The sequence below is a fragment of the Balaenoptera acutorostrata genome, chromosome 4 (genome assembly GCF_949987535.1).
Source record: "Balaenoptera acutorostrata chromosome 4, mBalAcu1.1, whole genome shotgun sequence".
NCBI classification, from domain to species: domain Eukaryota; kingdom Metazoa; phylum Chordata; class Mammalia; order Artiodactyla; family Balaenopteridae; genus Balaenoptera; species Balaenoptera acutorostrata.
This window is the reverse complement of record NC_080067.1, coordinates 63,200,906-63,223,517: the sequence shown is the minus strand read 5'-3', so window position 1 is coordinate 63,223,517 and position 22,612 is coordinate 63,200,906. Positions and strand designations below refer to the sequence as shown.

General features: G+C 36.6%; 1 protein-coding gene across 3 annotated transcripts in view; it reads right to left on the bottom strand.

The window, feature by feature from the left end:
• The window catches only part of MFN1 (mitofusin 1), a 34,488-nt gene extending 12,135 nt beyond the window's left edge, over positions 1-22,353 (bottom strand). For 2 of the 3 annotated variants that reach the window (XM_057544973.1, XM_057544975.1), the window contains exons 1-10: positions 22,234-22,353; positions 20,781-20,896; positions 18,037-18,172; positions 16,640-16,802; positions 13,486-13,610; positions 12,062-12,170; positions 10,576-10,683; positions 7,383-7,536; positions 7,202-7,269; positions 1,332-1,453 (exon numbers count right to left, since the gene is read on the bottom strand). In XM_057544973.1, the coding sequence (XP_057400956.1) occupies positions 1,332-1,453; positions 7,202-7,269; positions 7,383-7,536; positions 10,576-10,683; positions 12,062-12,170; positions 13,486-13,610; positions 16,640-16,802; positions 18,037-18,172; positions 20,781-20,892 (1,097 nt within the window). In that variant the 5' untranslated portion in view covers positions 20,893-20,896; positions 22,234-22,353. Of the gene's footprint in view, positions 1-1,331; positions 1,454-7,201; positions 7,270-7,382; positions 7,537-10,575; positions 10,684-12,061; positions 12,171-13,485; positions 13,611-16,639; positions 16,803-18,036; positions 18,173-20,780; positions 20,897-21,592; positions 21,727-22,233 lie in introns of all 3 variants that reach the window. The other variant, XM_057544974.1, reaches the window with a different exon arrangement.
• Positions 22,354-22,612: the final 259 nt, after the last annotated feature.

The window sequence follows — 22,612 nt, the reverse complement described above, 5'->3', positions numbered from 1 at the left end:
AGCCCAATCCAGCCATCCGCTAGTTTCTGTTAAAGTTTTCTTGGAATAGAGCCACAAGCATTCATGAACCTATTGTGTATATGGCTGCTTTTGCTCTAAAACTGCAGAATTGAGTAGTTGCCAAAGAGACAGTATGGCCTACAAAGCCTAGAATATTTACTATCTGCTAAAATTTGTCAACCCCTGGATGATATAGCAAAACAAAAGCCTGAGATCCTTTTAAGATCATCTTTCCCAAGACATCTGTTCCCAACGCACGATTATACAAACCACCCTCAAATCACATCTTTTTTGTGCTACGTTTACTTCAATGTCCTATATTTTTATAAAAATTAAGGTCAATCCAGTGGACGAATACTTACTTTGGCTACCATAATAAAGCAACTGAGCTCACTATACAGAAACAGTGTGCACAGGGCCAGAGATCAGAATCTGGGTTCTGATCCTTGAGTTTTATATGCTGCAAATTCTCTAATGTTGTACATGATGCATTCCTGCAAAAGTGTCAAAATTAGGCAACAGACCTAGATATGAGTGGACTTTTGTTCTCAGCAAGATCAAATACATTTAAAATCCCCTATTTTATATCTTGGATTTAATCTTAGATGCTTTATATCTTTCCATTGATTGGCTTAAGCCCACTTAAAGGTCCAAATGAGGCTTAATTAACATCATTATGCTTATAACATCTAATAACATCTTGATCTCTGTTTCAAGTATACCAAGTTCGTGAGAACTACCCTTTTCTTCGACTAGTGTTGGCACTTTTGTGTATTCATTTTCATCATTACAAGGTAATAAATGGAATAAAATACTGTAGTATAGTATGACATATAGAGTAATGCTTACCAAATTCACTTTCTGGCTGGCAGGTAGTATCACCTTGTTTGTTTACCAGCTGATATAAAACCACAACTGGCATAAAGGAGTGATTTCAAGGTTTCAACGTATGAATATATGAAAGATGAGTGATAGATTGAATGTAAAAAGAGGGTCACCTGTTTTGGACTTCTTCAAGAAATTCTGCTGGAAGAAATGGTTCTTTCACTGCTTTAAAGACATTTAAAGCCACTGAACATTTTAAAATCACAGCTCACACACGAGAATACTGAGATCCAGGGGATGTAAATGATGTACTTGTTCAAGGTTGTAAAAAAAATATTTACAGTTTCAAATATTCATTAAAAAACATGCAAGTAGGCATCAGCTAAACCTACAAGGTTGATGTTAGTGTGAAAGGTATTTAATAATATAAAAATTTTAAACCTTAGTCTAAAGAATTCATATTGACACAAAAATAATTTTTATTTTGCAATAAAAGGAATTCATACCTTTTCTCTGCTGCTGCCACGTTTATTGAATCCATTATGTCTTTCACAGTTTCTAGTATCTGTTTAGCTCTGATAGTGTGCTGTTCAAACTTTGTTTTCACTGCTGACTGCGAGATACACTCCTGCGAGGGGCCCAAGCCATAACACATTACTGTAATTCCATCCCAACATTTTCAGGAATTTAAACACAAAAACTTGCTGTTTGTAATGTTAACCAAAACAGACATAAGGATAGAAAATAAATGGAAGTCAAACACAACTTAAAATTATAAAGGTAAAAAAAAAGTCAAAAATTTAAAAGTTAAAAGGCTTTAACAGCAAGTTCATAGCTTTGTGTAATTTTACACAGTAATGTGCAATGGTTGTTTGACTATATTATTTTTTAAAATAAATAAAAAAGGCTGCTATTTTCAATGTTAAAAAAGGTTTCCTATTAGGATGACTAATTTTATTTGGTTCACCTTTAATCTACTTCTAGTCCATCTATCTTGACTTTCCTCATATTTGCAATGAAAACCTCATGAAGTCCTTAAGCCATGAAATAGAATTCTACATTGAAAAAAATGAATGATACGATTCACATAAAGTTAGTAAAAAGGACATCTATAGATTAAAGCTTGAACAAATTGAAAAATACTATTTAACAGCAAACAACCTAAGTAATATTTTAAATTGTTTATAGAAAAATATCTAAAGCTATTTCTAAGATAATCCCATTATTGTCATTGGACTATAGTGTGTGCATACAGGTCAGAATGATGCCTTATCTCATGTTTCACTTTCAAGCTAACTGTAGCTCACAACTTACTAACAGTTGTACAAATCAATTAGTGTTTCATGACCAGTGTTTTTTACACAGAGAATACATCAGAATGCACCACATATGATGATGGATGTTTCTTTTGTGAAACTTTGTTTCAGTTTCAATATATGTGCATATTACTTGTTATTTAAAATATTTACTGTGATTCATCATTTAAGTGCTAGCAAAATTATTAAATTAAAATTGGCCTTTCACTTTTACATCATAGAAAAGTCAAATTCTGTACTGACATAACATTTGAAAACAACTGCAAGTGTAGAGAAATACTATCTGATCTTTGAACAACCAAGAACACTCATCTGGGTCAAAACATCAAATTAGGGATATACCCCCCAACTCTCCAATATTTCCATGAATTCATCTTCTTGAACTTAATATAAAACCAGTACAAATTGTGGTAATTACTTCTGAAAGTAATTACTATCCTTTATCAAAATAAATAGCTTTTAAGCTTTAAAAGGTAGTCACAATACTCTATTTATTTGGTGTTCTATTTATAACCTATGCTGAGCCTTCACATCTCTAAAATGATTATTTCACTAGGACAGAAGAGACTTTTAAATTCTCTCTTTGGTATTTTTTTGAGGTATAGAAAACAAAGCAGATTCATTTCTTTAGCTATAGGGCACATGAGGGTAATTCATTTAGTTAACAGTTTATGTCTTAACTCAGAGCCCATTACTTTTTTTCAATGCATAGTCTTACTTTTGCTCATTGTCAAGCTCATTTATACATCACTCAATTATCACTAATCCTGAAGAGATTAGTAATAAGAAGTTACAGTATTCCTGTTCTGTATATGCCAAAGCAGAAGCCACCAATAACTACACAATATTAAACATTTAAAGTGCAAACTGCTTATTTTTTAATGACCAAAACAAAGTTTTGATTTTACTTTAAATAACTATCTCATAAATTGCCAAATTAACCGTCACAAAAACTATAATAAAAGAATAAAAATATTTTTAAAAGAAAAAAAAGTTAAAAGAAATTCTGTTCCTCGATGAAGCAGATCTAGATATCAGCAATGAAGACCCCAAATTTGTAAATAACAGCACAGTATTAGAGCTAGACTAGAGAAAAAGAAAAGACCTCCAAAAGTTATTAGGCAACATACAAGTTACTCCTTGATTCAAAAATATACATTGGTGAATAAGTATAAAGAAGAAAACAGGCAATCTTTTTCTAATTAAAAAGTATCCCACACTGACGTTCCCGCTGATCAGAAAAATATCAAAAGTCAACTGCAAAAGGAATACTCTATTCCAAACTAAGTATAGGGAATGCTAATTTATTTTTTTTAATACTTATTGATTTGGCTGCACCGGGTCTTAGTTGCAGCATGTGGGATCTAGTTCCCTGACCAGGGATTGACCCCGGGCCCCCTGCATTGGGAGCACTGAGTCTTAGCCACTGGACCACTGAGGAAGTCCCAGGGAATGCTAATTTAAATAAAGGGACACATATAGCATGCAGCAGTTCCCAGACTTATTTTATCAGGAACTCTAATTTTCCAAGGAGAAGTTTAAAATACTACACCAGACAATTTAAATTCCATCCTGTCAGAGTATCCTGTAGGCTGTTTTAAAACTTATTAAAGATTTAGAACCAAAACAATAATCACATCTCAATTATGATCTTCTGATTTTCTAATAACATCTATAGAAAACAGCTGATGATTTAGTCATATGTAGTTAGAAATTTGTAAATATTAATATTTATGTGTAATTAAGACATACAACAAGCTTGTCAAGTCCCCTTGATAAAAGACCCTAAATACCCAATAACATGCTATTTACCACTCCCAACGTATTATTTTGTAATATCTTAAACTGACAGGAAAATTGCAAGAAAGAACACCAAGATACAATATACCTTTCAAGTAAATATACCAAATGTTAACATTCAGCTTCGTTTACCTTTCCTTCTCTCTCTCCATGCAGATCTATATAGATAAGTCTATATAGATATTCATCTTTATACATACCTGTATATATTTCTTCCTGCTGAACAATTTGACAGTTCATTGTAACCACCACAGCCTTACTACTAAATATACTAACATGTGTCTCCTAAGAACGGGGACATTTTCCTATACAACCACAAAACAATTACTGTATTCAGAACTTTTATCACCGGGAAAATACTATTAACCTAACATACAGTCCATTTCCAAATTTCACCAGTTGTCCCAGAAATGTCCTTCACAACAAATTCACTGACACAAAACTATTAAGAATAGTTAATGGCCAAATATTTGGGCAAAAAAATTTTAGATTTCTAAACTGCGTTCAGAATATACACCTGTCCAATATAGGTTGAAAACAAGAAAACATATGAATAGAATTAACACTGATTTTCTTGATTGATTTTATTTAATTTCCAAGCCTTATTTAACTTGGTACCCTGAAAGTTCATAATATTCAGCTTCTTTTAAACCAAATAAATCTCAAGAGGTCCATGGCAAAGATCAGACTGTTTGATAAAATGATTAACTTGGTACAGTTTTTCTTTACACAAAAATCATCTTATAAGACTACACACACAATATTGAATTCTAAAAACAGAGAAAATGTGTGTAAAGGCCACATTTTGTGATCACAATGCAAAAAAAATCAAGAAAAGTTAGATGATAACAATCAAAACATCTGAATTTTAATAACTCCTGTGTTGAATAGGAAATGCCAAAAGCTATCATTAAAAATTAATCAACAATGAAACTGGATACTGAAACCCTATAGAATATATCCAAAGCTACACTCACAGACAAATTCATGGCCCTAAATTCTTTCTTAAAGACCAAAAAGCAAAAAACGATCCCACTTATATAATGAAAGCAGAAAGAAACTTTGTGTAAAGATTAACATAGAACTTAATGAATAAAAACCAAAAAATACTATGTATCAACTGATAAATTAACCAAAGTCTTTGGAGGAAAAGCAAAGCAATCAGATCATTGGTAAATCCAATTAAGGTTTAAAATACACAGATATTTCTTATATCCTTTATCTATCTATATCTACATATAAGTATATATATAGATATAGAAAAGGAATACAAAAATGTTTTAAATAAACAATTTTATGCTAAATCATAAATTCTCAGAAATGCACCAATTTATAGGAAATCATAAATTACCAAAATTAGTTTTAAAAGTAACAAATTTCAGCTTTGGCAAAAAGTTGAAAAGAGTTGTCAGTGCAGTTACCAAAAAAAGGTTTGGCCATCCAGACAAAATTTTTTGCCATCTGATTATTTCTTTAGGTAAATTCAAATAATTTCTAGCTGATTCTCATTTTATATCATAGTTTTAAACAAAACTTTCAAACTCTAAAGCCTAACATTCTCCACAACTTCATGTAAAAGCTCTTGCTCATAAAGTTTTTTCCATATATAATTTTTAGATGCTCAAATGAACTTTTACAATAAAAAAGTGAAATGCCAAGTTTCTTCTAAAAACATTAAAAATAGTTCCTAAGTCTGCCTGATTATTGCAATCACTCAGGGAGCTTTAAATATATAACAGATTCCTAGGTCCATCCTAGCCCTACTGGATTAGTCTCTCAGATGAGTCAGGAGTCTGCAGTTCTCTAAAGTACCTCATGTGTTTCCCATCATCAGCCCGGTTTGAAAACCAGTGCTCTACAGCACATCTTTTATTCTTCTCATTCCCACCTCTTCAAGGAGATATTCTGGGAAATCAAATGCTGTACCAGGAACCAGTATGAAACAGGTATAAACGTATAACTGAACAGTATATGATTTGGTAGGAGAAATCAATGACAAACACACATGCACACAAACACACAGGAAGAAAGAAAAGCTCAATAAATAAGAAAAGACAAGGGAAACTGATACGCTCCCCAATATTTTCTCCATGGATGAAATGACTGTAACTGGTAAGAGTGAGGAGAGCATTGAATCTCTTGTGAAAGCAAAAGGGAAAGAAGATAAACAACGGTCTTTGAGTAACTGGGGTATCATATATCCTATAGCTTAGCTTGACAAGACACCTACTGATATCCCAGGGGCCTCTGAACAATCAGAAACATCTTACCAAGATAGCAGAGAGTGGGTTTTCTTAAACACCTTGTCTTTATCTACCTAATGGTCTTTCTCCCTCTCATCAAATTAAAAATAGGGGATAGTGAGCAAATGGTTAATTTTAAAAATTCCGCCAAGTACATTCAACATTTATGTCCTTACTATTAAGACAGTTACTACTTATAAGGAAGAATAATTACTGATGGAAGTTTTTTTTCAGTTCTGAAGTATTTGTGTTCATCTGGGGGTGGGAAGGAGATATGCAATCTAATAAGCACAACTAAGAGCTAAATGAGAGTCAAGAAGATTAACAGCAAAAAAAAAAAAAAAAAAGATTAACAGCTAAAGAATTTTTCAGTCAATGTAGAAAGTTTTAATGTCTCTGAATAAAACACCTACACCAAAATATAAGAGTATCTTCCCTCCCCAGTGCTGCACACACATTATCTATTCGTGCACCTCAGCAGTTTAGATTCCTAAAATACAGGACCTATATCTTAATTATTTTTGTCTTCGTTTGTTCCGGACATTTGGCATAAAACATGGAGAATTAACAGGTGACGATACAGTTTAGAAATGTAATTAACTTTTGTCCAATGACATTAACTATGTTCTATCAAAAGAAAAAAAATCTTCATTTTGCTCTATTATCCATTCCAACAGCAACTACATTTCTTTAATCTTGTGCCTGACTATTGAATATAGAATATTTTACCCACTGAACAACAAAATATTAGAAACTAGTGTCTCATTTAAACACAAATACATTAAAGAAAAAGAATAGGAAGAAATTACAATCTTTAATTTTCTATTCTTACGGATCATCCATTTTGCAGGAACTTTCTTTCTTCCAACTTTCCTCGTTTTACTTGCTGTGTCAGAAACTACACTAAATAACACCAAAGGTTATTGACAAAGATAAGCAGTGAAAACAGAAGATTATGATCACTCTCCAACCAATGCTACGGTTTTACATTAGTCAGTACATTCACAAAATTCCTACCTCAAAGATTTGTTCAAAATTCTGAAACTCCTGCAATCTTGCCTGAAATCCTTCTGCAAGTGCCCCACCTGTAATATTTAGGTGAAGATTTTAAAACCTAGTATATAGCAAGATAAGATTTCTAGCATGCTATTTTTGTAATCTATTTGTATTTCAAAAGGATGAAATAACGAATACATACCACCTTCTGGCATCCCCTGGGCTTTGTGCTTTCTAGCACTAAGAACTTCCTTTGCAGAAACAAAAAAGATACGACTCCGTGCTTCTAAAGGATCCACAACTTTGAGCTCCTCCACCAAGAAATGTAGGCATCTTTCCATGTGCTGTCTGCGTACCTAGAGAAAAACAGGGTATTAAAAGAATTCTAATAATTAAACAAATATAACAGTTACCGGCCTATACTAAACTCCATTTATAGTGATATTATTACTATATGATATAGTAACAGTTGCCTTATATGTAACAAATCCAAAAATTCTAATAAATGAAGTTTGATACTTGCTGACAGGAAATCTTCCTCTTAACTTAATGATTCTTCCTTGAACATTTAATTTAAAATTCTGATGTATCATCAAATACTACACAACCATTAAGAAACATACTGTAGACGAACATTAGTGTTTAATGGCATGGGGAAAGGTTCCTAATTCTGTATTAAGGATATATGATGTGTACATATATTTATGTAAATTAACAGGTGGCATGCAGGCAATACCCACAAAACTAGGTGGCACTTTAATTTCTTCCTTAAGCTTTTATTTTCCAAATTTTCTACAGTGAAGCTATTAATACCTTTAAAATCAGAAATTAAGTGCTACAATAAATTTGCTATAATGAAGTTATTTATATTTTGAAATCAGAACATAGATGGTATATTTTTCTTCTAAAAAACACTGGGGGGACTTCCCTGGTGGTCCAGTGGGTAAGACTTCACACTCCCTATGTAGGGGGCCCAGGTTCAATCCCTGATTGGGGAACTAGATCCCACATGCATGCCGCAACTAAGAGCAGGCCACAACTAAGAAGCCTGCGTGCTGCAACTAAAAGGTTCCGCATGCTGGAACAAAGATCCCACACGCTGCAAATAAGACCCAGTGCAGCCTAAATAAATAAATAAAGATAAATATTAAAAAAAAAAACTACCTGGAATTAAAATTGGGGAGAATGCATTAGCTAGGGATTGGAGCTCTAAAGTTAGGTTTAACAATAGCACTTGGGTATCTAAATTAGGAATAAGGATTGGAAGTTAGTTAGGGTTTAGTACCAGCCTTTAGTATTATGGCTATGATAAGAGATCTCCATGTTAAGACTTAATAAAATTAAGCTTAATAGGAATGGAGAAGAACAATCTATGGGTGATATTTCCTAATTCTCTGATGATTAAATGAGACCCCAATTTGAAAGAGTATGATTATAAAGCAAGAGTTAATAACAACAGGATATAAATCGTCATATTAAGCAAAATTTCAATTTGGGAGGTGAGGGGAAGAATGAAAGCAAATGATCTAACATGTGAATAGTGATGGGATAGTGTAAATTTTATTTTTTAATGCATTTTCTAAGGTTTTTTTAAATAATAAACACATACTACTATTAAAATCAGAAAAAGTAGTATCAAGCAAATTAAATATTATTTGTAGACCAAATACCAAATTCTCTATCCTTTCTAAAATGAAGTTTCTAAAACCACCAGCATGACTAAAATGAAAAACAGAAGCAAAAAATACCAAGTGTTGGCAAGGATATAAATCATGTGGAACTCTCAGTCTGGTGGTGGGAATATAAACTGGTATGAGCACTTCAGAAAACACTTGGGCTATATTTATTAAAACAGCATATTCTTGGGAATTCCCTGATAGTTCAGTGGTTAGGACTCTTTTGTTTTCACTGCCAAGGGGGAGAGTTCAATCCCTGGTCAGGGAACTAAGATCCTGTAAGCCATGTGGTGAGGCCAAAAAACAAACAATAAACCCCCAGCATATTCTTAATCTGTAATCCAGCAATTCTACTCCTAGATTATACCCATGGATTACTGATTCCTGTGTTATTGACACTTTGAGTCAGATAAATCTTTGGTTTGGGGGCAGGAGCTGTTCTGTGTTATAGGATGCTTAACAGCATCACTAGCCTCTACCGACCAGATGCCAGTAGCACACACCCTGAATTGTGGCAACCAAAATATTCCCTGGGGGCCAAAATCGCCCAGCCACTTACATTGAGAACCATTGGTATATACTCAGCAGAAATATACACCAATGTGCACCAAAAAGACATATACAAGAATATGCACAGGGACTTCTCTGGTGGCCCAGTGGTTAAGAATCCGTCTTGCAACGCAGGGGACGCTGGTTCAATCCCTGGTCGGGGAACTAGGATCCCACATGCCACAGGGCAACTAAGCCCACGTGCCACAACTACAGAGCTCGCACGCCACAACTAGAGAGAAGCCCGCGCACCGCAACAAGACCCGACACAGCCAAAAAATAAATAAATAAAAAAGAATATGCACAGCAGCATTATTCATGATAGCTAAAAACAGGATATTTATCCAAATGCCCATAACTATCAGAATGAACACATCAACTGTTATTCATAGGATGAAATACCACACAGCAATGCACTTCAGCTATGCACAACAGTATGCATACATACCTCAAATGTAATGTTGAGCAAAAAACCTGACCTAGAAGTAGATACTATGTGATCTCATTACATAAAGTTGAACAACCAGAAAAATTAATCTAGGGTATCAGAAGACATGGTAAGTGGCTATTCTTGGGTTGGAGGATAGAGGCTGGAAACGGGGGGTACTGGGGTGCTGGAATGTTCTGCTTCTTGATCCGGATCCTTCTTGATCTGGATCCTTACACAGGTGTCAAATTTGTAAATTCACTGAGCTGGACACTTATGATTTGTACACTTTTCTGTCATGTTATACTTAAATACAGAATTAAAAAAAACAGGGGACTTCCCTGGTGGCACAGTGGTTAAGACTTCGCCCTCCCAATGCAAGGGGCCCGGGTTCGAACCCTGGTCAGGAAACTAGATCGGCGAGCTGCAACTAAGGAGCCTGCCTGCCTGCGACTAAGACCCAGCACAACCAAATAAATAAATAAATATTAAAAAAACAACAACAACAGAAACAAAATGACATTTCAAGATCTAAAATGATTAGATAGTACTTTTATAACATAACTTTCCTTCAAAGTAGCTTAATACTCTGTCTCTATCACATATCCACTTCAGGTTTTCTATAACTATATTCTTCTCAAGAGAATAGCTGCTTATGATGTTCTATTCTATGAGGTGTATTGTTTCTTCAGATAGCAATGTACATGACTGTATTTCAAAACTTAAAGAAAAAAATAACTTACATCTTCCATATATTCTGGCTCTGATGCAGAGGCATCCCAACGATTATTCAGAATAAAAATATTAGGCTTGGAAAGTCGCTCATTTACCTTGTGAAAAAACTGTTTTTCCTGAAAAACATGAAATATCCAACAGTATGTTTACTTTTTAAAGCCACTTTATTTTTACCTTTATACTTGAAACTTTATTTGAATCTCAAAGTTTGAACCATTTAACAACGGTGATAACACTAACTGATAAAGGATCCCAAAGCACTCTGAGCATTAAACTTTCAAAGGTGACAAAACTAAGATATAGGAAAGCAAAAGTTAAGATTTTCCTACTCCTCCCATCAGTCTTTTTCTGAAATTCAATTTAACCAATATTTATGTTTCTACTATATGCATGACATAAAAGATACTGTGAGATATGACAGTCCATATTTTCAAAAAGCTACCTCAAATCTTTTTGAAGATTTAGACTAAGTAAATAATAATGTAAGACACATGTACAACACATCATAATAAACAATAAAGGTATATGCCATAAATAGTATAAATATCCAATTGAAATTAGGAAATGCTCCATAAAGAAGGAAGCGGTGATAAAGATGGGCTTGAAAAGTACTGACAACAGGGCTTTTTGAAGGATGAAAAATTGGGAGGGTGAAGAACTGTGCACAAAGAATAACATAAACAAATGTACCAAAGTCAGGATGTGTATCAAAGTTTGTTTATCCAACACCTAAATAATGTAGTTACTCTAAAACAGATTTTAAACATTTCCCTATTTTTTATACCATCAGGTTGTAAACAACTGTCAGTGTGGTCACAGCAACACGGTTTATGTGATATAGATTGGGCCATATAAACACTAATAACACGGTGACAAAACAGGTCTTGCTGGTAACACCTAGGTTTTAATGGTGTTTGGCCATTTATATGCTTTTGATGAATAGCATTTTTTTAAGATTATACAATAGTTTTGGATATTAGATATTGAAACTCTGGAAAGTTTATTTGAAATAAGTCTGGCTCTAGACATTCTGGATAAATAATCTTCTATGTTTGATAGCAGCTTATAGTGTACACAGGTAAGCTGAAATCTACAGTGCACACAGATAAAGCCGGAAAAGGCTGACAAAACTCAAAGTATGAAAAGCCTTGCCTGCCAGATAGGGAGGTGAGGTGGGAGTGTTATACTTTATTCAAAAGACTTAAGCCAACAGCCTAACAATTCTGATGCCTATTCCTTCAGAAACTTGTAAATAACCACAGTGAATGTCAACAACACACATGTATCACACCGTGAACTCAAATATATACTAGAAGCTAGAGTCATCAAACCAGAGTCAGCCCTTCCAATCCCACAGAAACACAAACCCCTTTGTTCACCTCTGATATTAGAGCTTCTTTCTAATCCATGACTTGGATTTCCTTCACTTTTCAGAATTAAAACAGACATCATTTCATTTCCTATCATTCAAACAAAATAATGATTAGACCCTACCGTATTCATTAGAGTTGATTCAGAGTTTGCAACCAAAACGAAGACATCAGCATCTAAGCAAAACTTATCAATCCAGCTATCCAGCTCTGTAGTGACATCTGTACCTGGACTAATGGGAATAAAATAAGAATTGTATTATATATTCTTTAAAAGAAAATTTAGATTACAGAGAGATAATTTTTTTAAACTTTTAAGAATTAGTTGAAGTCTAAAGGATAGGATTTCTACCAGTTATCAGTCTGAAGCCTAGATTTAAACTACTTTCTCAGCTATAAGACAGCAGTTGTGGAAAGCTGAGAATCTGTGCTTTATATACTTCTATTCTGCTGACAACCCCCAGAGCCTGTCCAATCAACAACTTAACAAATGCTAAAAAAGTTTATTTACTAAAGAGAGAAAACTTCGTGATTTTTGACAAAGCAAGTAACATGTTCACTATTTTAATCATTTAAATCTTTATGCTTTGGAAGACTGAAAATAAGCAATGGAAAAAAAGAAAAAAAAAACCTAGGCTAATATACAATCTATACTATAAAAAGCATAGTCCAACTGTCTATACATTGACTTGATATGTCCTGTGACAAATTGGCAAGTTAACAGGTTGGGGTCATGGATACAGTCTGGCCATGAAATAAAGAAAAATTAATTAGTTAATATTATATTTAAACCAAATATTTTAATTTCCCAAGCACCTTCTCTCATCTGAGCTATTTCTGTTGATTACTTGAAACTCTCTTTCAATCAAAAGTGAAGACCCTCAACCAAAAAAATAAAGATTTCCATAGAACACTGAAATTTTAACTGAAGAAAACAAAAGAGCACACCACAATTTTAAAAAATCATTTAACTACTTTTTTTGGTTAAGGACTCTGCTAAACAGATATGCATTACCATTTTATTAAGCACCAGTGTAGTAGGATGATTTCTGAAAAAACATATTAAATGCAGGTTAATCAGAAGAGCCCGAATAAATTACAAAAGCATTCGATTAATTCTTGAATGATGAAAAGCTGTATGAACTGTCCAGCGGTCATTTTGGGAAACTAAGTCTCAAGAATAATTACTGATTAAAAATAATACCTATTTAGAGTTATCTATCTAGGTATCTAGAATGAGACAATCTCTAAGGCCCAACCAATTATCCAAACTACAGTCTAGAGAAAAAAGTGACAATTCTTGAAATTTCGTGTAATAGAATTAAACTGATAAATTGGCACTTTTATGAAACCATTAAAAAACAAAAAATAATAACTTATCCGTTCCATTACAATCTAGCAAATGAGAACAAAGCAGCAATTGAATATTTTTTTTTTAAGCAATTGAACATTTAAAATTTTTACGTACTACATGCTAAAAGCAAGCAGCATTTCTAAAAAAAAGAAATACAAATACATACGTAGAAAACAATTCATATGTAATTTTACCTATCCACTAAAACCAGGTCATCTCTCAAGAGGGCACATTTTGCCTTTGGCCAAAACACATGTACAAGACAGCCAGCTTTCAAGTCTTTGTCCATGTGAAGGGCATGGGCCAGCTGATTAACTGTCTAAAGTGGGAAGGAAAGAAAAAATAAAACTCTACTTGTAACAAAATTCAATAAAAATTTAAAATATTATGATTTGGTACATTTATTTTTGCAAAACATGTAGAAAAAACAGAACTTTAAATCTTTTGAAATAAAACCATCTGAGCAATATTGAGAAACCTGAGGTTTAAAATTACCAAGTAGGAAAAAAAATAAGGCCTTGAAACGATTTACTCATACCATTCTACAACAATAATCTGGGCTGGAAACATTCTAAATGTCCAACAAATGGAACTCTGGCAATGAATCCCATGCAACCCCTGAAATTGATATTGTATGTATGAAAAGAAATTCACAATATATTAAGAGAAAAAAAGCAAATCAGAAAATAGCATATATGGGACTTCCCTGGTGGTGCAGTGGTTAAGAATCCACCTGCCAATGCAGGGTACATGGGTTCGATCCCTGGTCCGGGAAGATCCCACATGTTGCGGAGCAACAAAGCCCGTGCACCACAACTACTGAGCCTGCATGCCACAACTATTGAAGCCCGCCTGTGTGCCTAGAGCCCGTGCTCCACAACAAGAGAAGCCATCGCAATGAGAAGCTCGCACAAGGCAACGAAGAGTAGCCCCTGCTCATTGCAACTAAAGAAAGGCCACATGTAGCAATGAAGACCCAGTGCAGCCAAATAAATAATAAATAAATAAAATTATTTAAAAAAAAGAAAGAAAATAGCATATATGATATAAAACCATTTTGTTTTAAAAATACAGAGAAACACCAATTTAACTCTACCAAAGAATTTCCACTGGTTTTGGAAGTGTAAGAGTTTTGGAGTTTCTTTTCTTTTTGCCTAACTGTATTTTCTGACTCTTCTAAACTGAGTTTATTGCTTACTAATAAGGGGGGAAAAATAAAGGAACGTCACTAGGCAGTTATTTATTCACACAAGCCTGCTTTATATCAATGACTATGCCTTCTCTTTCCATTTAAATTTCCTAAAATATTTCTATTTCTCAAGATGACTTCTGACATACATTAGTTCATTACCTTTCATGTATGTGTTAAACATACAATTAAGTACAAAGGGCTTAAGACAAAATTAATAATCAAGGAAAGGGCATCAGTACACATACCTCGATGGTTCTTTTGTGATTTGCATGAAATTTTAAAGGGAAACATCTATTTTCAAATGGGCACAATGGTCCTGATCAGGCTTGAAGTGAATCTCCACAGTGACAATGTTAGGTAGGGGTTTTTCTGCTTGCTTTCATAAACTTTTTGATAGAATTATAAACTTGTATTAAAATCCTGATACCTGGGCTTCCCTGGTGGCGCAGTGGTTAGGAATCTGCCTGCCAATGCAGGGGACGCGGGTTCGAGCCCTAGTCCGGGAGGATCCCACATGCCGCGGAGCAGCTAGGGCCGTGCGCCACAACTACTGAGCCTGCGCTCTAGAGCCCGTGTGCCACAACTACTGAAGCCCGGGAGCCACAACTACTGAAGCCCGCGTGCCTAGAGCCTGTGCTCCACAAGAGAAGCTACCGCAGTGAGAAACCAGTGCGCTGCAACGAAGAGTAACCCCCGCTCACCGCAACTAGAGGAAGCCCGTGCGTAGCAACGAAGACCCAACGCAGTCAAAAATAAATAAATAAATAAATTTAATTAAAAAAAAAATCCTGATATCTTACCTATAAAATTAAAATAATATAAGCACCCATCTGACAGAGTTGTGGTGAGGTTTGAGTTATTACAAGTATTTAGAATAGTGTCTGCTACTTATCTTGATTACAAAATAAGTGATTCCTTCATTTGTATGGCTTAAAACCTTGAAAAATATTTTCATAAATATCATCTTATTTATTGTTTGTAAGTAATCTGAAGGGTATTAGACAGATTGAGTTACCTTCTCTGATCAAACAGCAAACTCACAGAAGGAGGACTAGACCTATGAATTCACCTACAGTTTAGCCAAAACTAAAATAGCATGGATCTTCACACACTGAACTTTTGCATTTGTGGGAGAGATCTTACGACTTAAGAGAAAGTGAGTATAGTGAGAAGCAGTGCCTTTTACCAATTGCTTTCATTCCAGAGTAAACATCTTGCATCCTAACTGCTTTTTATTTTTGTTTGGCTGAAAAAAATCTAGTGCCACTGAATTCCTTAAGAAATTTATGAAAGGTAGGGAACTACCACTGGCCTTTATCTGATAAAGCTATAACATTTACTAATGAATATGCTTATCAAATATTCCAAAGGCAAAAACAGTTTCTAAAAGCACAGATGTGTCAAAAACAGATTCCAGAGCCCAATTTTTTTTTTTTTTTTTTTTTTTAAAGGATTTTCTTATTTATTTATTTATTTATTTATTTTTGGCTGTGTTGGGTCTTCGGTTCGTGCGAGGGCTTTCTCCAGTTGCGGCAAGCGGGGGCCACTCTTCATCGCGGTGCGGGGACCGCTCTTCATCGCGGTGCGGGGACCGCTCTTCATCGCGGTGCGCGGGCCTTTCTCTATCGCGGCCCCTCCCGTCGCGGGGCACAGGCTCCAGACGCGCAGGCTCAGCAATTGTGGCTCACGGGCCCAGCCGCTCCGTGGCATGTGGGATCTTCCCAGACCAGGGCTCGAACCCGTGTCCCCTGCATTAGCAGGCAGATTCTCAACCACTGCGCCACCAGGGAAGCCCAGAGCCCAATTTTTTAAACAAAGTTTTCTTTAGAAAGACAAGATTTGAGATTAAACAGCAACAACGCACTTCAATAATGTTCTTTTCACCAGGAACACTATTTTAAAAATTTTATAAACTTTTAATTCTAATTTACTTTCATTTAGTTGAGGACAGGTTTTATTCTTCCAGTAACTTAGCTCTGAAGCAAAAGAATTTTAGAAAATTCAAAATATTAGTGATGGTTTTAAAAGCTACGAATAGAAATACTAATGGTTCTTCCATCTCTAGCAATGCAGACATCTTGTAAAAAATTTTTTAAAAGAACAAGTTAAGGACATTATTTCAGGTACATTATGTTGCTAAAGATCAAACAGTATACCTTCACATTCTTTTTTTCATCTGACCCTTCTGTCATGAGATAGGCTTTATCTCCATCTGTTCCTTCAACACTCAGGAAGCAATTGGTTGTATGGCCAATTCCACTAGGGAGGACTTTATCCCACAACATGGCATTGATAACAGAGCTCTTCCCACTGCTTGTCCTGAAGAATGAGTACACAAAATCATGACAAAACATAATGGTAAAAACTTTGCTCTTTCACTGGGTCAAAGGCCAACTTTTTTAGAATGCAAATTTTGTAAAAAAAAATTTCATCAGATTACAATCTGAAATCACAGCCCACTCTTCCCATCACAAGATGTGGTCTAACATCCCATCTTAAATCTGGGCTGGACCTTTTTCACATGCAAAGCTCATTCCTATTTCTTCTTCTCAAGCAGGACAACTGAGTCATCACTTCTCCAGGAGGCCTCTTCCCTCCCACTCCTATACCACCCTAACCTGGGGTAGGGCCTCTTTCATGGACCTACTTCATACTAGACTCTGTTTAAGGCTCTGAGAATATGGTCAAGTGGAAGAAGCAGATAACAACATAAAACAAAAAACAAACAAAAACAGAGCTTTGAGAAAAGTTTCCAAGGACATAAACAGAGTGCTTTAGCAGAGAATAACTGAGAAGGAATACCTTAGAGTGGTCCGGAAAGGTTTCTGCTGTAGTAACATTTAGGATGAGATTTGAAGAGTGAGAAGGAGTCAGACATACAACAAGGCAAAGAGAATTCTAGGCATAGGAAATTGCAAGTGCTAAAGCCCTAAGATGGGAAATAGCTTAGAAGGCCTACGAGGTTAGTGAGTAAATAAATGCTTCTATTGGTGAACAGCACATGATATCTGAACAACCAAGTGGGGGCCTCGTCATTTCTCTTTGCATCTCTAGTACCTAACAGAGTGATTGGTACATAGGAAGTTAACAAATGGTCCTTAAATTAATGTGTAAGCTGTGGCAGAAATCATTCTACCACTCCAGAAGTTTCATTAAGGAATGGCACTTCTTACTCTCCCTCCGGGAATCATGGAGCTGAAAATCCTTTTGGAAGGCACACCTGATAATCAACAGAAACTTAAAAAGAGTAAGTCACAAATTATACTTATCTGTTTTTCTATCCTTATAGCTGGCTAAGAAGCCAATTCTTAGAGATGAGCATCCTTAAAAAATAAAAATATGATTGACCTTCATAAAGCTTTATTTTACACCAGGAGCTAAAATGAACAAGTTCTTTTACATGCTAATAGCTTTAACATTTAATACAGGCAGAAACTGTTGTGAAGAGAAGGGGGAAGAATACCACTTGCTGCAACATCAGAAACAAAGCTGCGGATATGATCAAGAAAAGCTAATATCTGGAAACTACCCTTGAGAAGAAATAAAGGATTACCTGCCAAAAAATGCCACTTTCATGTGTCTCCGAGACAACACCTCACCAATGATGGAAAGCTTATTTTTATACCTCTGTATTTCTATCAGATCATCCTCAGTAGCTACTCGGTCAAGTTCTGGATTCTTGTATGTTGCTATAAAATTGAAACGGTATTAGAGAAAGTAATATAGATGAATATTAAGTTAATTATAAAACAGAATACTTAAGATATGCATATATTTGGGTTCTGTTCTATATTAACATGATATTTGAAAATAAAAATAACATGGTATCTGAATATTTGGTAAAAGGCGAATGCCTCGTTGCAATGGGTCATAAGAATACCGCCCAAAAGAATTTCAAAATTATTAAAAATTACAGGGGTCCAGTCAAAAGGGTATTTATTATTCATCTAGGTCCCAAAGATACAAAATACCCACCTAAGACAAAAAAGCATTTCTGAACAGCGAAACTAGAACCTAATATCCACCTATTATTATTCCATCCTGACAGGAGCTTCAAATCTTGAACTGAGAAGAGGGATTCACATGCTGAGAGTGAGGTCTGAATGGGTAGTCCCCCCAAAATAAAGATATAGTTCAAGGAGGTCTTCAAGCTAGGTGAGACCTTGCTGTCTTACTACTTCTTGTCTGCTTCCCACAGGGATGGAGCAAGACAGCTCCTTGAACATGAATGAAAAGAGAATTGCAGACTGTAACCCACTCCTGTCAGGTCTGGGAGTAACTGCCTACCCCAGCCCCAGTCTCTCTTCCTCCAGAGATGGGGGTAGCTGAGAAAGCAACGATTTGAAAAGTAGGAAAGTATCTCAGTTTTGTTTATATTTCAGGAATATACATTTTTACATTTTTATCATCTCGTTTTGAAGGTGAACACATGAAGATTCATTTGGCTATCTGAATGGTCCTAATTAGAGACAAATACTGACACAACTTACTGAGTGACCATCTAATTAAACTTAAGCTTCACATCTCACCATACTTTTCAAGTACATTGATAAAATATGTGCAATTTGGTGAATAAAGGCAAGACTGGCTTAAATACCATTACATTCATCTTTGTTTTTCATTTCATTCTTGCTCTTCTATGTGCTTCCTGATTTACTTGCTTTGCCTCTTTTTTGCAACATTTTTTTCTGAGGTTTTAGAACCAGTAATGTAAGCAGATAGGTTAGGGGGTCCCCGGAGAAAGAGAACCAGAAATGGCTTTCTTTACTTAAGAGAATCCATTCTGGCCTAAGCCATTTTGTGATCTAAGCCTGGCCACAATGCTTGCCCTTGAACAGGTCTCAGTACCGATGATCTTAAGGGAATGCAGCAAAAGAGAAAAGGCAGTCAAACAATAGTGAGTGATAAAGCAGAGTCCTAGTTCCTCCTCAAGAGACATACATATATGTGTGTGTGTGTGTATCTATCTATCTATCTATCTATCTATCTATCTTTGAGATCTGCAGGAACTAAAGTCCCCACCCAGGTGGAGAACTGAATGATGATGTTGACCCTCCTGACTTCAGTCAACCAAGACCTGGACTCTGTTGATCTTTGCTCCAATTCTATGCTGAATTCTCCTCTGCTCAAGCCCCTTCATGAATACACATGTACCCTTAGCTTAAAACTTCCCCAATTTTGCTGTTTGGGGACACACTGCTTTGGGAAAGATCCCCAGTGTTCTCCTCACCTGCTGCAAGTAATAAATCCTTCCTTCTCCCGCTCTGTGGTTTGGTTATGTCTACTGGCTCGATACCCACCAATAACAGTAACATTGAATTCAGATTCTAAAGCTGAATTCACTAGCTCCTAGAGTAATAGCTCCTAGCATCTATTACATGCTCAATACACAGAAGATGTTACGTTTAACTTCATTTTCACTTCCCATCAACTTTTTCAGAATAAAATATTATTCAAAAGTCACCATGCCAGCTCAAATTCTTTCCAAATTGAAAACTAAGATTCTGAACCAGTATTTTTTTCCTCATTCAACAGCAAAACTTGTGTCAGATCTGGTAATACGGACAAAATAATGAGGCAGGATCCCTACTCTCAAGAAACTCAAAATCTGGTGAAAGAGAATTAGGAGGGACAAGGAAAAATGTCTGATTCTATCAACCTACCAAATGTTTTCCCTCTGTCACAGGAGTTTACAGAATCCCTCCCTTTTCACTGTACGCTTGAAGGTCAACAATTATCTCTAAAGTAGTATTTCCCAGTATGACATTCTCACCACCTTTGTTTGAACAGTTACACTCTGTTTAAGAAAACTCCTTTTGCCCTTTTCCCACTGCATCCCAGCCTCATTTGAGAAGATAAGATAGGTCTCAGATCTTGGCTTAACTGCTGAGTTGATGGGGGTGATAAGTATAATGGCTAAATGTGGGCTGCCTGACTTTCAGTCTGGGCATTTACTAGCTGTGTGATCTTTGGTAAGCTGCTTACCTTTTCTGTGCCTTAGTTCCTTCATTTTTAAAATGAGTGTGATTAAAATCTGCCTCAGTGTTGATTTGAGGATTAAACGAGTTATTAATAAAATAAAGTGCTTAGAATAGGACCTCACATATGCACTTCTTTCTTAGTTGCTATCAATATAATTCAATCTTCCTCCTTTGGAGGGCAGAAATGGGTTTTATTTGTTATGGTAGCTCTCATTAAGCACAATCCCCTGTATGTGTTCAGTAACCAAGGTTGAAAGAATAAAGCACCTTTATATATTTTCAAAAGTAATTATTTAAAAAACTTAGAGGAGCTAACCTTCAACAAAATGTGATCCTTCAGTAACAAACTCCAGTAACTGGTCAAAGATTGCTGTAATTGTCTTCTTAGCCAGCACAAAGTGCTTCAGTGGAGAAGCAGTTTCTGCCATTATGCTGAAAATAAAAAGTTAGAAAAGTACAAATTAAACTGAATGATAAAGACATGTGAGTTAACAACACTTCCAGCAACATTAACTCCCCAATGAAACAAACTTCCAAACTTTTAGATATATTTCTAGGGAAAATAAGTGTTTTACTTATATATTCACTTTTTGGCTGCGTCGGGTGCGGCGCGGGGGGTTCCAGAGTGCGTGGGCTCTGTAGTTGGGGCACGTGGGCTCTCTAGTTGTGGAGCGCGGGCTTAGTTACCCCATGGCATATGGGATCTTAGTTCCCCAACCAGGTGTAGATTGAACCTGCGTCCCCCGGCATTGCAGGACAGATTCCTAACCACTGGACCACCAGGGAAGTCCCTGGGGGAGAAGTGTTTTAGTCAGACAATTAAAGACTACTTTTGGGTGATATTCCACTAAAATAAGTGAATTCTATTGGCCAAAATCTTGATTGCAATTACTTTAGTTCCCTTTGCTGATGATGAAACTGGCCGAATTCTGATTGCATGTGACTCTTAACTACATCAGGGAACACGGCAGCGAGTGACATGAAGCCAAGTTCATGAACAGTAACTAAGTTATTAAGTTTTTCAACCTGGACCTCTAGGTGGGTGGAGGTGGATATGCAGAATGAGGAAATAAAATTCCAAGATCATAAAGCGGAAATAAAATTCCAAGATCATAATGCAATACTAACGTTTAGAAAGAAGTAGTTCTCATCGCAACAAATAAGGAGGCAAGCCTTAAAGCGAGTATTAACGTTTCCAGCCAAAGTACCAAGAACTTCAAGGAGTGTAAGTTAAGAAAAATAAGTTTTGGTGGCAGCTTCTCCTGAAAAGACACCAAACAAGAACGATCACACACCAGTCTAATCCTGGTATGCATGTGTGTCAAATGGAGCACAGGGGCCATAAAGAAGGCTGAGCCTTCCAAAGCGTCAGGAAATGACTGACCAAAGGGGACGAGCGGGAAAGCACGGTGGGGGTAACAACTCGGTTCAGCTGGTGGTGAACGCCGACCTTGGAGAAAGGCCTTCCCTGTCCTCCACAACAGGCGCTGGAGCCCCGCCCGTAGGGCTCGGGGCCAGACCCCCACCCCCGGCGCGCGTGCGCCGGCCCCGGCTCCCGGTACCCCGGGCTCCGGGCTCGCGGGCTCTGCGGGCCTAACCCGGCCGCCAGCCCTACTCGCAACCGCAGCAGCTCCCTCCTTTTCCGCAGGACCGCGGCGGCGCCTCGTCACAGAGCGCCCCACGCACGACTCCCCGCTCCCTGCCCCCGGCAGGACGAACGTCACCCGAGCAAAGTGAACCGGCCCGCGGCCGAGGCTGCGGGCACTCACCCTGTCCCGGCTCCGACTTGTCACCCAGCAACCGCACCTCAGCCACAGCGCTCAAGCCGCCTCATTCTCCCAAGAAAGGCTGGGAGAGTGGAAGGCGGCGGGAGGAGTAGCAAGAGGGCGGTTACTTCCGGTCTCTTGCCCTTCCCGATTTGGTTTGGCTCCGTAACCGGAAGTGATCTACTCCGAGCGCCATTTTTCTTAAGGGCAGAAGGTAAGGAATTGTTGTGAGCAGGCAATGCAACCAGAAGAATGCTTTTCCTTTCACCCCCAACTTCTGCATCGCCTCCCTCTCCCTTCAAAGTTTCCAAAGCTCTGCCCAGCCTAGGCGTAGCTAGCTGTTAGTGGCTCGTTTAGTGAGGGAGAGCTAAAAGGAGGAGGG